Source organism: Amblyomma maculatum, chromosome 2 (genome assembly GCF_055883805.1).
Source record: "Amblyomma maculatum isolate TAMU_Amacu chromosome 2, ASM5588380v1, whole genome shotgun sequence".
NCBI lineage: Eukaryota > Metazoa > Arthropoda > Arachnida > Ixodida > Ixodidae > Amblyomma > Amblyomma maculatum.
In genome coordinates this window covers 137,567,006-137,583,138 of record NC_139345.1, presented here as the reverse complement: position 1 = coordinate 137,583,138, position 16,133 = coordinate 137,567,006, and the positions used below count along the sequence as shown (strand labels likewise).

General features: G+C 43.3%; 1 protein-coding gene across 1 annotated transcript; it reads left to right on the top strand.

Moving 5' to 3' along the window:
- The first annotated feature begins 5,884 nt into the window (after positions 1–5,884).
- On the top strand, positions 5,885–8,459 carry LOC146200024 (uncharacterized). The gene is made up of 3 exons (XM_084592259.1): positions 5,885–5,936; positions 7,095–7,246; positions 8,142–8,459. The coding sequence occupies exons 1-3, from the start codon at positions 5,885–5,887 to the stop codon at positions 8,457–8,459; spliced, it is 522 nt and encodes a 173-aa protein (XP_084448385.1).
- The last annotated feature ends 7,674 nt before the right edge of the window (positions 8,460–16,133 follow it).

The window sequence follows — 16,133 nt, the reverse complement described above, 5'->3', positions numbered from 1 at the left end:
AGTATCCGTCTTGACGGGAAAAATAATGTACCAACAATCGCAAATTGACGCCCCGAGCGACAATTGCTATGCATCAACTCAAGGTTCCAGTGTAGCCCATTTCATGTTGCTGACAAGTGCAATGGACTAGCTGTCAATAGTCTTTTATTTCCATGTGAAGGTCAAATGCGAGCTATTTCCCCACCCACGTAATAGTGGCGCTGGCTGAATTATTTCTTTATATCACTGATTAGACGTCGATACAATAACGACAGCTTCAGCCACCTCCTTACTTAATGCAATGCACACAAGGCTTCGTTCCACCATGTTCACATGTACTTTCACGTAAGAAAAATATGTAGGTCAGCTTCAAAAGCTCAGAGCGTGTGTGACATAATAAAACTATTTATGATAACAATGCAAACGATGAGTGCCTCCTCGCAGTTGAAATATCCTTCACTGAGGCTTGTCGGACTAGCTAAACCATTTCCTTGCGTACTTCCGACTGGGCTGCAAGAGACGTGCACGTAGAACGCAAGAACGTAACAGGTTGCGGAAATAGCAGCGAAATAAACTCCTTCTTGCTGGCTTTATTATTTATTTACTCTGGATTGGTATACTGCATGTTGCTTACTTTGTCCTAGGTATTTTGCGCTGCATACAGGTACTTAACTCCTCTCATCTTAACAGCTTAAAGCATATGACCAGGCGAGCAATTTCAAGGCCTGTCCGTGACACTTTCTGGGCGATATCGACACGTCACTACATTGCAGGATGGCTTAACGACATCGGTAATGTAACTACGCCTGATGCAACTCAATGATCCTGTGACACACAGGTTCCACTATTCCGTGCTGTAGGACCTCCACAATTTCTTTTTCTCATGGTTCCTTCCAGATCTGTTTTATACAATGTATCCTGCGCATTTTGAAAATGGTATACTTTATTACGAAAGCGGCCTTTACAATTTTTGTTGTTTGGTTCTAGTCACAGATCAAACGCCGCTTCTTACAACTGAAATATAGTTCAGCAATGATTTAGGAATGTGAATTCAGTTAAATCGGGGTAGGGACCACACGATCAGGTCGCTGTTTCGATCTGCGACCCAGATAATGCGAATGATTACACCAGTGACGCATACAAGAAAGGGGATGAAGGACGGCACGCTCAAGTGAGTTCGAGCACTTGTGGTAAGCAGAGACACCTGCAGTTTTCCCTATCCACATCTGAACCAGCCGGAGAAAAATAAAGTAGAAACAGTACTCAGGGACGCGTATAGGGTGACGCTGGGGCTGCCAATAAGAACGGCAACCATTACTATGATGGCCCTCGACTTAGCAAACACATACGAATAGCACGTGCAAGTGCAATTTCTCTCTCACAAGAAGGGGCTACAACGCACTACGACAGATGAGCTCTGCTTCGGAGACTGGGCTATCGTGACAACATATAGGAGGTTTCACGGATGGCAGACATCCCAGGCGCTTTCCAGTCTACGCTTGCATTAGCGCTAATTCTTATGAACATGCATCCTCTCACTCATCAGGGTATGCGCCGAGCCAGGGCACAAGCCCATCACAACCTATCACAAGACCCACCACCACATGACGAACACGGTCTATGTAGATGCGGCAATGAATTCAAACAGAAGAGATTATTTGGTGGCAGTGATCGATTCTTCGCTAAAAGAGAAGATTAGCGCCTCTTACAAAGTAGCACCGAGTCTGACGCTGAGGAAGGGATTTTTGCTCTAGCAATCGCTTAGAGCAACAGCTCCTGGTGCTCTCTGCTTATTCTGACTGATTCATAAGACGCTTTCCGAGGTTTCACCAACGGCTTACAAGGCACAAAAGTGGCTCCGATCTTAAAGGCCGCCTGGGACAGCACTGAAAAACAATACATAATTTAAGCTCCGGGTCACGACGGCATTGCCGGGAACATCCAGCCCGTTCCCGTAGTTCGAAGTTGTGCAAACCAACTGCGGTCACTGGCCAAAGAGACCGAGATAGTAACCTGTACTTACGGAGATATTTTGGCGCTATTCCTGGGGACCAGGAATCAGTATCTCGCGCCACACAAGATTGTAAACAAGGAGAAGTCAGTCTCATGGGGGCAGCTAGAAGCAAAATCTTATCGAAAGCTTTGTATATGCAACACCGACCATACACAGGGACACGTGTCTTTGGTTGGGAGAGAGCCCAAACTATATAACAAAACAAGGGCCTGTCGGAAAATCAATACAATGACAATAATCCCTAACGTCACGCTGGAACAGTGGAAGCTAGGCTGCGCTGTGCAGCAGAAAATCCGAAGTCAAGCTTTGGCTAGTTTAACGGGTCGTCCGGGAAGCAAAGAATGCTGGAGTCCTGGAATGAGCACCCAATGACAAGAGCTCCAAATGTATTTAGAGATATGAAGCTTTTTCGCTTTCCCTCTTTCTCTCTCTACATGGCCTTGCTGAATGAGCTTGACTGTAATCGGTCTTTTTCTTCCCCGTTCAGAAGTGGCATCATATTTGCTTGCGACGTTTCCGCGGATATAAGCACTTTATGGTTTTGATAACAAAGAGAGGAAACTTTTAGGATCCAACAACCACCTTCTCATGTATCATGCTACAATTTACCAAATTAACTAATCTCGCCGGTGTCTGGTTTCTTTTGTTGAAGAGTATCTAAATGGTTTACACCAAACCTGGGAGCATTGAACAACGACATGTTCAATGATTGCGGAGAACGTTGGGCGCATTCTACGGCAAATTTCATGCAAATATTTATCAGATAGGGAGGGCGGCATTGGCGCGAAAATTCTATTGTGCTGACATAGGATATCAAGGTGAATGAGATAACTAAGCTGTTGGGGAGATAATGGCAAGAACATTTTTGGCGGCTTAGAATTCGTATTAACGCAGCTTATTGTCGCTAAAAGGTATAACAGGTAGGAGAAAAGGAATAGTGAAGTTTTATTCTATAGCGGTCCACATCCCAATGCGGCTCAGGCTATCAAGACAGAGGGTCTTCAAATTTAAATATTTATAATGATATTATAAAAGACGCGCTCTCATCATTTGCATATTGTGCTACAAAAGGCCCATTTATATTTGTACGATATAATATATGCCTTTAATGTGTGGTAGGTGAACAACGAAAGCAATAGGTAGGGTCATATTTCTATTAAACTAAACCTGTTCCGTCTTTAGCCGAACAATGAACGTCCAGGCAGAACAAATGTAAAATTTCGGTTATCCAGAACAAAAACCGTACTCCCTGTAGGACGAAACGTCTGCAAATAGCTTATGTCTAATATATTATCCGTATTAGAGACGATCTCTGATTATAATAAAAAAAATAAAAAGATTGTTGATTCATAGCGGCAGCGATTAAGCACAAACACAAAAAGAAGGTACACACCTCATCAAATTAACCAAGAAATTAAAGGTTGCCGTTGTTATTCTCAGCCCAAGCGTTATCTCATACGTGTCCCTGAGTATTGTTTCTATTTCATCTTTCTCCGTTTGGTTCATGTGTTGATAGGGAAGACTGACGGTGTCCCTGCTTACCACAAGTGCTCGAACTGACTTGAGCGTGCCGTCCTTCATCTCCCTTACACTATACGTCACTCGTGTAATCTTCGCGTTACCTGGGTTGCAGATAGAGACAGCAACCTGATCGTGCCATCCGTCCTCCGATTAGACTGAATCCATATTCCTAAGTCAGTGCTGAACTATATCTCAGTTGTAAGACGCGGCGTTTGATTTGTGACTAGAACGAAACAACAAAATTTGGAAAGGCCGTTTTCGTAATAAAGTATACCGTTTTCAAAATGCCCAGGATACAATGTATAAAAGAGATCTGCAAAGAACCAAGAGAAAAAGGAAATTTCGGGGGCCAGACAGCACAGAATAATGGGTCCAATGTGTCGCAAGATGTCTGAGTCACATCAGTCGTAGTCAGATTACCGATGATTTTATCCACCCTGCGATGTAGTGAGGTGTCAATATCACCCAGAAAGTGTCACGGCGAGACCCTGAAATTGCTCGTCTGGTCATACGCTTTACGCTGCTAAGATGAGAGGAGTTATGTACCAGCATTTCGGGCAAAATGCCTAGGACAAAGCAAGCAACACGCAGTATACCAAGCTAGAGAATATAAATAATAAAGCCAGCAAGGACTTTATTTCGTTGTTATTTCCGCAACCTGGTATGGTTCTTGAGTTCTACGTGCACGTCTCTTGCAACATAGTCGAAACGACGCAAGGCAATGGTATAGCTAGTCGGACAAGCTTTAGTGAAGGATGTTTCAACTGCGAGGAAACACTCATCGTTTGACAAGCACGTTCCTGGAAGGAGGATGATGGACCTACACCCCACTTTCTTGCATAGTAAACTTCTGGCGAAGAAGTGAGAATAGAGCCTAATCTGGATCGTAGCGGCAAGTAGAGAAGGGAAGACCGCAAGGCGCTTAGACTAAGCAGCCTTCCCTCGAAAGTTTTCATTCCTGCCATAGTGTTATTATGTCAAACATACGCTCTGCGCCAGTTTAACTGACCTACTGATCTGTGTTACGCGGAAGTATATGTGAAGAAGTTCGAACAAAGGTTTATGTGCATTTGATTAGCTAAGGGAGGTAGCTGAAGCCGCCACGGCGGCGTCGACAATTCCCGATGGACAAACATAACGTCCCCCAGCGCCGCTATTTGTATGCATTTGGCCTTCTCTTGGAAATACAAGGCTATTGAGAGTTAGTCTATTGCACTCGTCAAAAACTTGATATGTGCTCCACTGGAACCTTGTGGGGATTAATAGCAATTATCGCTCGAGGCGTTAGCTTGCGATTATTGGTACATTAAGTTTTTTCGCGGGTATAAGAGGGATACTGAAAGCCATCTTGCGACGTTTTAGGTGCTCGGTTCCTACATTTAGGAACCGGCACCTAAGGCTTTATGCCACTTTGCTTGTTGACACCACAACAGTGGCAGCGCGGGCAGACACCAGTTTTGTGCTGAGAAGAAGTCCAAGCTGAGGGCTTCACCTGTGACAAACGAGTACAACCACATTCAGTGGTCACGTAACAATACTGAGGTCAGTGCACGAGCCAGGAACAAATGAATGCTGCTTGTGTGGTTATGAAGAATGCACACGTTATGTAATTTCAGACATTTATGCCGTATCGCTGGCTTGTGAGGACAGCCAGCGGTGGTTATCGGTTGTCTGATAATTGGCTGTCCTTAACTTCAACTAACCTTTTTGTTCGCGTGCTCATTTATTATAGCACTAGTTTGTGCAAGAAAAAACCTTAGCGATAACTATTCGTTTCATATAAAAGCCCATCTGCGATCCGTGGGAGTGTGACTCCCTTCCACGAGCTTCTCATCTAGCTCCAAGGAAGATTCTGTGCTCAGTAAGTATACTTTGCTACGTCCAGGTATGCCTGCTGGTCATTTGTCCATTTGCGGTGCAGATGAAAACGTGCGATGTGGCTACAAGAATTCATTTTTGTTACAAATGGTTTGAAGAAGAGTCAGGAAACGATTGTAACGTTTATTCGTGCTGGAAAAGGAAGTTCACGTTAGCACATGATTGCGAAACCAGATTTCTCGGCGCATTTATAACGGGCATTTATTACTGTGGAGAAAGTGGGCAATAAGGGTATTATAGAAAAACCTGCTGCGATATACTATGAATTGAAAAACAGTCATTGCGAATATTTGTGACTACTACAGGCATTCAATTTTCTTTTTGGTGGCTAATATTAGGTGTGGCGAAAGTTGTACTTTGGTATTAATTTAATGCAGACTCAATCCCTCCCCCTCCCCCCTGAAATAAAGAACAAACAAAATATGGCTTCCCTATTCTATTCAATTCTATACTCAGTGATTAACAAAATTCTAAATGTTTTCCTCAGTCACCATGAAGCAAGTTATTCCTGCTACTTGTCTTTTCGGCTTCCTGGCACTCGCTGGTGAGTTTGCGGCCAGTTAGTTTGATTGATTTAAACGCAAGTCACACGCTGAAAAATGAATTTGTGCGAAACGACGGGAAAGTTTCAGTTGTAAACATATATGGCATTCTTTCGAAGAGGCCTTCTTATTCGCTATTCTGTGGCCTCAGTCACATTACTTTATTAACACATCACCTTCTTTTAAAATTTAGAACATGTATCGAATTTCTGCCACTAGCATATCCAGGTAAACAGATTTTTGCTGGCACCTTTTTCTCTACAAATGTTCAAATCTACAAGAACAGTTCAAACATAAAACTTCAAGGACGCATCGTTCCTAAGAACGCGAAGTGAAAAGACAGCTAGTACAAGGGCGGATAAAAAAACTGTGATTCGAATTCAGCTAACCATAATCGGGAACAAGAGGCCTACCTCAGAAAAATCTTGTTGTATTAAAATGTTGCGCAAACGGAAGGTCTGTGTGGTCGTTTAAGGTTCTTTTCGCGCTACACGGTGGCAATGATTTTCTGTAATAACGGCTACTATCGGAGAAAAAGGAGCATTCACGACATAGAGGGAAAGTATAGCATGCAGTCTGTTTTGTTCAGCAAGTCGACGCCTTTCCTCGGAGAGTAATGGTTAACTTAGAGCTAACATTTATCGGAAGGTTAATGTGACCGCATATGTCGCCGAAGTAAGAACGTGGTTGCTGATTCACCGTGGTTGGGCAAAATACGAATGCGATGAGTTAGCACACCTGTTTTATGTTCGGTTTCGGCCTTGGGTCGCACGTGCCCATATGATACAGCCTGCTTAGGATACAGCCGTAATGAACAATCTAAGTATTTTTAAAGCACCATTTTAACCGGGTAGTACAAAAAGTGCCTTTATAGCCTAGGAGTAGCGTGTCTGACAAGGGCACTAAGGGTATCGGTGGGCTCGATTACTATGTTGCCAGCTGCAGCCCAATCGGCCATGAGTTGAAATACATCACGCTACTCAAGGTACCTGAAAGTTGTCACCTCTCGATTATCACTTGTTATAACAATGCTTTTGAGCTGCACTTGGCATCGAACATCTCTTTCGATCTCCATTTAGTTGACACAATCTGTCGTTACTTTTTACATTCCCCAAATTAGGACGCTGTCATGCGTTGATTGAAAAAATATATAATTTCAGCGTCGGCGTATGTGGTCCCCGAGCCAGAATCAGCTCTTGACGCGGCCTTCCACAATCAGTTGAAGTCTGAGGCTGTAAATGCAATCCAAGTGGGTGAGATCCTGTGCGACGTAGCTGCGCAACTTTCTGAAGATGAAGACCTGAGTGCTGAGGTAAGCGAGAGTATTATGAGAGATAAGTGTTGGCGGATACAATATTCGAATATAGCCCTTTCCAAGGTATACACGTGAGAAAGCTTTTGCTTTTCGGCGGAACCCAGTCATTTTTTGCATTTAAATCGCAGGAATCCCTGAAAGAACAGCGATTTTTGAACGCCCGCGCCGTTCTTCTTAAACTTCCGACTGTTTTCGAAATACTTCGTAGAATGCTAATGTTCTTTGGGGTATTTTGCGTTGAAGGGACTGCGTTTTAAAAACTCGTTCTTAAACAAGTTTTCCCGCTAATTTATATCACGTGAATGGCTTAATAAAATCTCGAATAAGAGCTCCTTTTCAAAGCACACGTATACCGAAAATAAATAAAAATGCAAGTTATAGAATAACAATGCAAGATTATACCAAAAATAAAGTTAATAACAATGCATTCTGAAGTTTGAATAAGCAAGTTTCTCTCCGCGTGGATTGAACATCTGTAAAGCAGAGACTTCTGCTTGCACGCAAAGTTCGTTATATGTTAACAGTGGCAATTCAAGTGGTTGTATGGCACAACTGATAGGCACCTGTCCCCCATTTAGTGGCAGCGATAAAGTCGACGTCAGCTGGTGGCGTAACTAGTATGGCGAACGAAAAGGATGGAAGTTAAAACATAGAGCAGAGAGGCTGACCACACAGCATGAAAAGAAAGCGGAGACCGGGAGTAGGAGAGTAGCTCGAAGACAGGTTGCGCCGCTGCGACCCACGGCGTCCGTGTCGCCATCACGTTTTGTACTCAGCTATGAAGCCATCGAGATTTCTTGCATTAAATTTAACTTAGAATCTAAACAATTGAAGATGCATGTCCATATTAGGTGAAGTAAAGTAATTCTTGTATTTATTTGTTCGTTTTCAGGCGGAAGAGTATTTCATCGACGTTCTATGGTCGAAAACGAAGTCTGCAGTGACGACCGCTACCGCTAAAGTCAAAGGATCGGTAAATGATGCCTACAATAAGGCCCAGGAGCGCATCAATGCGGCTAAAAAGGAAGCCAAGCGAAAGGTCACAGAAAAGGCCATTAAGATTATGGCAAAGCTCTTCATCAAATTTATGCAATCTTATGCGATGGAGGATTCCAACAGCCGCATGGACTTCATGAAGGCTGTGACAGCAGATATTGAACGTATAGGACAAAGGCTTCAAAAACAAGGAATGGCTGTGCTGGAGGGATAGAAATGGTGGGAATAAATTATGAGGTATGCAAAGCTTGTGTGAGACAAATGGTATTCTCGTTTTGTGCGACACTCAAGCGAAAAATGAATATGAGGTGAAGAGATGACCTCTCTTGGTTATTTTGCGTTGTAAATTTGGTTACATTATTTCATCGCTTGTCTTACAAAGTGTGTGCGAGCTAGGGTTGGCGAAGGAACGGAAAGAAATACTTCTAATGGCTCAACTGAGCTTGTCAAAAACCACCTCGACATGGCAGGTGATGATGAGCTTGAGCCTTGTGGATATTGAAGCAAACATCACAGTTACCTTAGCACTAAATATCCTACAGCTAGACTGTCGACAAAGCCATCAGAAGCGATGCCGGGCAGAATAAATGCAACTGCTTATCTTTTAGTGTAGTTACTTTATGCAACTATGCAGAAGAGTAAGGCAATCTTACAATGGTTGAACAGCCTGGGAAAGGAACAGCAGTTTAATATAGGTAGCGAAGCACTGGAAGTGGTAGGTGATTATATCTACTTACTACAGATAGTAACCGGAGACCCGGACCACGAAAGGGAAATTACTAGGGGAATAAGATTGGGATGAAGCGCATTTAGTAGGTACTCACCTAATATCACTAGCAGCGTACCGGTATCACTCAAGAGGAAAGTGTACAACAGTGACGTTCCACCGGTACTCATCTGTGGCGCTGAAACTTGGATTTTAACGAAAAGAGTTCTACTTAATTTGAGAACAACGCAGAGGGCCATGGAAGGGAAAATGGTTGGTGTAACGTTAAGAGATGGGAAGCGTGCAGAGTGGATCGAAGAAATAACCCAAGTTACTGACATTCTAGTCAAAATTAAAAAGAAATGAGCACGGGCAGTACAAGTAGTGAGAAGAGAGGATAACCGATGGTCTCTAAGTATAACCAATTGGATTTCAAGAGAAGGAAAGCATAGCAGGGGGTGTCAGAAAATTAGGTGGATGGAAGTTCGGAGGTGTCAAGTTGACGCTGAAATAGCACATGACCAGATTAATTGGAGGAATGTGGGAGAGGCCTTCGCCCTGCTGTGGGTATAGTCAGGCTGATGATGATAATGCATGAAAATTCATTGATTTTACTCTGGCGGCGGACGATACGGAATGTGAGCAGCGTGTGCACCAGGGAGCGAGCATGCGTTCTATACTTATATAAAATAAGAGAAAAACCTTCCATGCGTGTGTGTACAGGCGTTAGGGGCGCTGCTGAAAATAAGGGTGGCGACGGGAAAAGGAGGAGGTTTCATATATATCGGAAGTCTCATATATATCGGAAGTCGTTGACTGCTCAGCAGATTTCTTCTTTATACTAAAATGATTGTGTTTTAAGATTTCAGCGGCGGTGAGGCAAACATGTCCTTTCTTTTTCTTTTTTTTAGACCACTTTTTTTAGTTGGGAGGTCGGAAAGAAATTCCTTCACAGTTCAGCAGGGGGCATAGATCGCTTTAAATTCGCGAACGAAGCGCTTCTGCGTTAGTAGAAATCAGAAAACATGATTGTGACCGGTCTGCGCTCTCGAAAAGGAAAACGTCGATTGGGGTCTCTGTTGGTGATTATTCGCTACACTACGCTGCATAAATCAAACAGGCGAAGCTCTTGCTATTCATTGAATTCAGGCTCTTTCTGGAGACAGCTCAATTTCATAATAAAAATCAAGGCTGCCAATCCAACTGCTTCGCTAGGCCCATGAAGGGAGAACGCTTTTCGATCGCGTATGACCCCTCACCCGTGGTAACATAGTTTGCGTGGACGTGGAGGTTGGGAAAGAGCCAGGACGGCTCTTCAAGTCATAGGCAGTTTTCCCCAGGGGAGTATTGTGACTACTCTCATTTAAGTCCAAACATGCTACTTATCCGCCAACGCCACACGAACGCCAAGAGCAGTTTTGCAGCCATGTGTCTGCTTCGAATTGGATATCATCTGTTTATGCGTTTCCATCGCGCAGTGATGTCAGGACAACGAGAACTCGAGCAGTCGGAGAGGAGGATAATTTCAACTTTAGCACGCACCTGAGGACAGTGGCGCCTTCTTAAAATGATAATGTAAAATTATATACGGGAGGCTCCCACTTTCTCCCGCGGTATCAAGGGAAAAAAATACAGATGTAAAATAACCAGAATATGAAGAGAATGATGGCTTCGCAATCCTGCTTGCATTTCTGGCATGCTAAAACTTTGGATTAAGCTTCAAGCGCGCTGACGTTCTTAGATCAGATAAGTTGTGTTCTAGCTCTCATCGAACTTTGCTTCGCCTTCGTCGTTATGTTTTCTTTGTATAATTGTTTATTTTGAGTGGAATTATATTCTGTAAAAAAGAAATTGAACCTTAGTTGCGAACTTCGAAGGATCGAAATAGTGTTCTCGGATTCAATACAACTTATACGCACCAATAATAAGGGTCATATTGCTGTAGAACTACAGGGTGATTTACACGAACATTTACCAAACTAAGCCCCACAGGTGTCAAACTAATGTGGATTCCTTGTCATGCTGAAATATCAGGCAGTGACCTATTGCGTCGCCTCGCCCGAGAACATCAGCACCAGGCGCCTGGGATTCCCTGGTCTCAGCTAACCACGTGGGACACTAGCCATTACTACAAATAAGAAATCAAACTTCGCCATGACAACATTACAGAAACATCTCACACTTCATGTGCCGGAGATCTTACACAATTCCATGCAAGTACGCATTCTTCGACGTATACACCCAAATGCGCTCCTTACTCCTTCTCGATTTTTTCTGTACTGTATATAACACTCTTCTCTTTGCTAAAATTATTCTTAACTTTTGTGCTAGATTAGAACGCGGTAGTTTCTCCTGCTTAGTTGCAATTCAACACCGTTAATTTAATCACCCTTCTCTCCTAGAATGTCGTTCTTGGCTAACCGCTAACCAGCTGTCGGACCTGTTGACCTCGGTCCGTTGCTCCGTTCCTCCTCCTCACCTTCCTCCTCGTCACAAATATATCCTGGGCCGAAAAACAAACGCGCATTTCAAAACCGGTCATCCGTGCTCTGCAGAATAAAACAGAAAATAAAATACATGACAGCACGGGCAATAGTGCAAGCGCGCAAAATTTAGTTGTTTTTGTAAAGTTATTTGTTGTGCCTCTGCCTTTTGGCGCCAATGACTGCGACTAGCACAGCACGGTTGGTTGTTAGTAGTTTAATGATTCATGAGTACGTAAATATATGACTCATTATTTTTTACCCTTCAGGAATTTTGCCTCTTAGGTTTCATATCGGGGTACCTTTCAGCAGAAGTAGCACTAAAGCCCTGAAAAGAAATATAATGTTTTACTTTAGCTCAAACACCAGATAACACTCATCAGCAGATTGAGAACTACATCGAGTGGCACTTGTCAACATTCCGGTTGCAATGTGTGGTGCTCCGGGCCTAGCATCTCTCTTTAAAACGTTTTAAAATGACCTGAAAACGTACCACAGTGTATCGGTGATTGTTCTCAAATACTCTTAAATGATGACGGGCCTGCACGTATTCTCAGCAGCTCGATCAGGCGGCGTCTAGTTCGTCCTTGAACCAAGAGAATTTTGTAACATTTCATTACTTGTGCTTCAAGAGGCCACCTTGCGCATGACTGACAGAACACTTTACCAGTAACTTTCATACATTTGATACATTTATTCGTTACAAAGCGGGACTTGAATTTGCGAAGCCTAGTCTGCGTATCACTGAAATATGCGAGGACGCATCCTTACGTTTAGTTTTTTTGGGGGGAAGCTTAACACCCCAAAGCGACTCTGGCTATGGGAGAAGCTGCAGAGGAGGGCACCGCAAATTTCAACAACCTAGGGTTCTTTAATGTGCACTGACAACGCACAGCACACGGGCGCTTTGCCTTTCGCCACCACCGAAAAGCGGCCGCCGAGGTCAGAATTCGATCCCGCATCCTTGTCCACATTAGTAGAGCGCCCTAACCACTGCGCCACCCCGGTGGGATAGGACGTATCTTTAGCGCGCTGAAGTTTCGCCTACATTTAAGACCAACACACACTTAAAACCAAGAAACATGTATTGTCAATACTCCTCTTATGTAATATATTGTAATATAATTTACCTTGATTCCCCCGGGTTTGAAATAAATTAAATATTGAAGCAGTACTTTATCTGTGGAAGCTGCGGCCAGTTGGCTGCATAGTTTAGCACTTAGTTTATAGCCAAGGCCAGCTATAAAAACTTGCTTTCTTTATAACTGGAGACGTTTTACGTTAAAGGTTTTTTCACTTATTTGTAAGCCCACTTTGTAAAGTTTCAGTTCACAGGAATTCTCTAGGCATGCGAGAAACACGCCGAGCTAGTGCAGTATGAAAAGCATGTATGCTAAGGATACTGGTGCTATCAATGAATGTCTCTTCACTAAGAGAACTTTATGCTCTTAACTATGTTTCTGAGCGTCAGCATTATTATATGCATAGGATAAACGTGAAAGAAATGCCAAAATACTTACTACACTGGCTTAAGACGAGGCTTTTGTACTCTGTTTTTGTTGTTTAGTTACCTCTTGTGGTACCGTAATATTTTACTCGGCTTCATGTACCGTGAGGAAAGGTTTATATGCATGATATTTTACTGTCTGAGTTTCATTCTTTTCCGTTCTGGGTCAAACGGGCCTGTTGCCTTTTGAAATATTAAATGCAACCAGGTGCTATTCTTGCCCATACTCACTGCCCGAATGCGGTCATTTCAGTTAATCATTTCTAAGGGTGTGGGATTCCAAAAGCAAGCTATTTCTATTTAGCACTGTTAGTAATCTACCAAGATAAAACGTTTTTAAGATTTAGAGAAAAGACAAAAAGAAGAAAAACATTATTGGCTGGCAAAAGAGTTTGACGTTGTGATCAGCAGTGGGTACCTTTGTCCAGGGCTCAAGCAGCCATGGCTACACTCATGCCCAGTCGACCATATGAGCTTAGGTGTCCAGTTTTTTCCTGCACGTGCAGCTTTCCAATGCTCAGTATTAGACACTGAATGTGAGTTGCAGGTGTTATGCTCTGACAGCCCCATTCTGTCGTATAGTATGAGTCTGGCTTGAGACCGAGGATATGTGTATAAGTGGATATTGTTCAGGGCTAACAGATTTAGAAACATATGCGTTTGCAGTTGCTCCGGCAGAACCAGCTGTCCAGCATTAGTTTGGCACTGGAACCACAAATCTTGCTGAGGTTTAACGCTGCTAAATCAGGACGAAGCGGAAGCTTCGTCAGTCGTGGTTATATTTCCTGTTACTCATCCTCATCATCCCTATCGCTACGTTCATTATTATCAACACACTGCCCAGTGCATGCCATCTATACTGCAATCACTATCATTACTACTAACTGCAGCGTTATTTTCATCGCTCATATTATACTCATGCTAGAGAAGGATTATTACCACCTGTTTCACACAAGCTCAAATATGAGTAGTGGTTTGCCCAACGCTATGGTACACAAGTAGGATGGCGGTGTGTCACGCAGATCTTGACGCACGGTCAGTGAAAGAATATTTTAAGTAAGCCACAGTGAGACATTCTGAAATTATAAAATTTTTTTTTGATCCACCATCTGACTGGCTCCCGCACAATGAAACGTAAAATATATTGAAAGAAATTTAGCTATGTTCCTCAATTAAATACGGCTGAGGGTGGTTGTGTAAATAATGCATATTTTGAGTGCAACAAAAAACGTTCAGCAGTGGTCTTCCTTCTCAACTTGGGATAGGAGGGACAATGGTTCGATTCCCAGTGAAGCCAGTTTTTATTCCTAAAGTGCCAGTATGGTCTTTCCTTACAGCAATACTTGGACCCCTCGTTAGTCAAGTTACGACAAATAAGGGGGTGCGTGATCTTCCCCTATTATCGCACTTTGTCCTCCGGTTTACTGAAGGTCAAACGTGATTCGTAGCTGACATTCGCCGAAGGCAGGGCATTGAATCTTTTACTTCAAAATTCTTCCTGGCGCCCCTGCAGTGCTCAACTTTGTCTTTGTACTTTTGTGACACCAGAATGGTTTTCATATGGTTGATCGCTGAACGATTAGTAAATTCACGAATGTACCATTAGAGACATTGTTTCAAGTGAGTTTGGCGTGGCTTGAAACCCATTTAGTATGTATTTGGGTGCCGTCATTGCGTCATTGCACCAATATGTTGAAAGGTGGTCTGCTGAGGTGAAAACATGTATCATTACGACAACCTGTCTGACAGTCTATTAGTAGTCTCAAGTGTCTGTGCTGACTGTGCCCGTCTAAAGAGTAGGTACCCTGCGCTACGGTGGCCGTCATAGCCTGAGTGGATTTGGGATATGAAACCTTATGAACAAAACGAATGCAAGTCAAAGTGAAATTCAAATTTGTGTTTTTGCATTCGAAATCTACTGGAAAAAAGTGATTTTGCGTGGAAGCAAAGAGAAAATGAAGGTCTTGACAAGGTTTCACATCGTGAAGAGGCACTGTTGTGCGAAGCCAAGGTAAAGATTTGCATTTAGATTGGGAAACTAAACAAACAACCAAAGCAACCAACCCGACGCAACACAACCAAAAACAAAATAACAAAAAACAACTGCCAGCCAACCAAACCAAACAACCAATCAACGCAACCAACCAAAGCAACTAACGCAACGCAACGGAATCGACAACCAACCAAAGAAACGAACGAGAGACCGAACGAACGAACGAACGAACGAACGAACGAACGAACGAACGAACGAACGAACGAACGAACGAACGAACGAACGAACGAGCGAACGAACGAAAGAACGAACGAACGAACGAACGAACGAACGAACGAACGAACGAACGAACGAACGAACGAACGAACGAACGAACGAACGAACGGACGGACGGACGGACGAACGATCGAACGACCGACCGACCGACCGACCGACCGACCAACCAACCAACCAACCCACCAACCAACCAACCAACCAACCAACCAACCAACCAACCAACCAACCAACCAACCGACCGGGCAGCCAGCCAGCCAGCCAGAACTTAGCTTAGCTGAGTAGAGATACATACATAACGATGAGACCAACCAAAATAATAAAAGATAAAATGCCTCTGCCCGTGCCACAAAATATAAGTGGCAGTGTAGAGATAATAAAGAAATATTATTAAACCAACTGCAGTAAATGCAAGCGGTTAAGCAAGCTTGTTGAGAATAAATTATGGACTTCTTTCCCATGGCTACAGGTTTTCTCACTCCTGCTAGAAGAGAGGAGGGAGAGCAGAGCTATAAGTCACTACAAGTTATAAGTTAACGAAAATACAGTCCGTTCACTACTCTCTGCGGCATCCTTGTCGCTACATGTGAGTTGCGTCTCACATTGTCACGAAAGTCAGCCGGCCACAAATACAGATATGATCATGGTGAACGTTTGGTTTTACTCAGCCCTGCCCATTATCATAAGCCGTAATATTGAAGGGCTTGAATGTAATTAATGTAGCAATTATTGCAGATATATTATTATCTGACTTTTTTACAAATTTATGCACCATTGCCTGTTATTGCCCAAAAAGCACTCTTGGATTTTGCCGAAGTTGCTATGAAGTCTCTCTCGAACAACTGCTCGAGGAAAATAAAGAAAGCAAGAACGCTGCAAGTTAGCTTCGATCCCAGCCCATTCAATTAAGTACGCTTCGCTTGCCT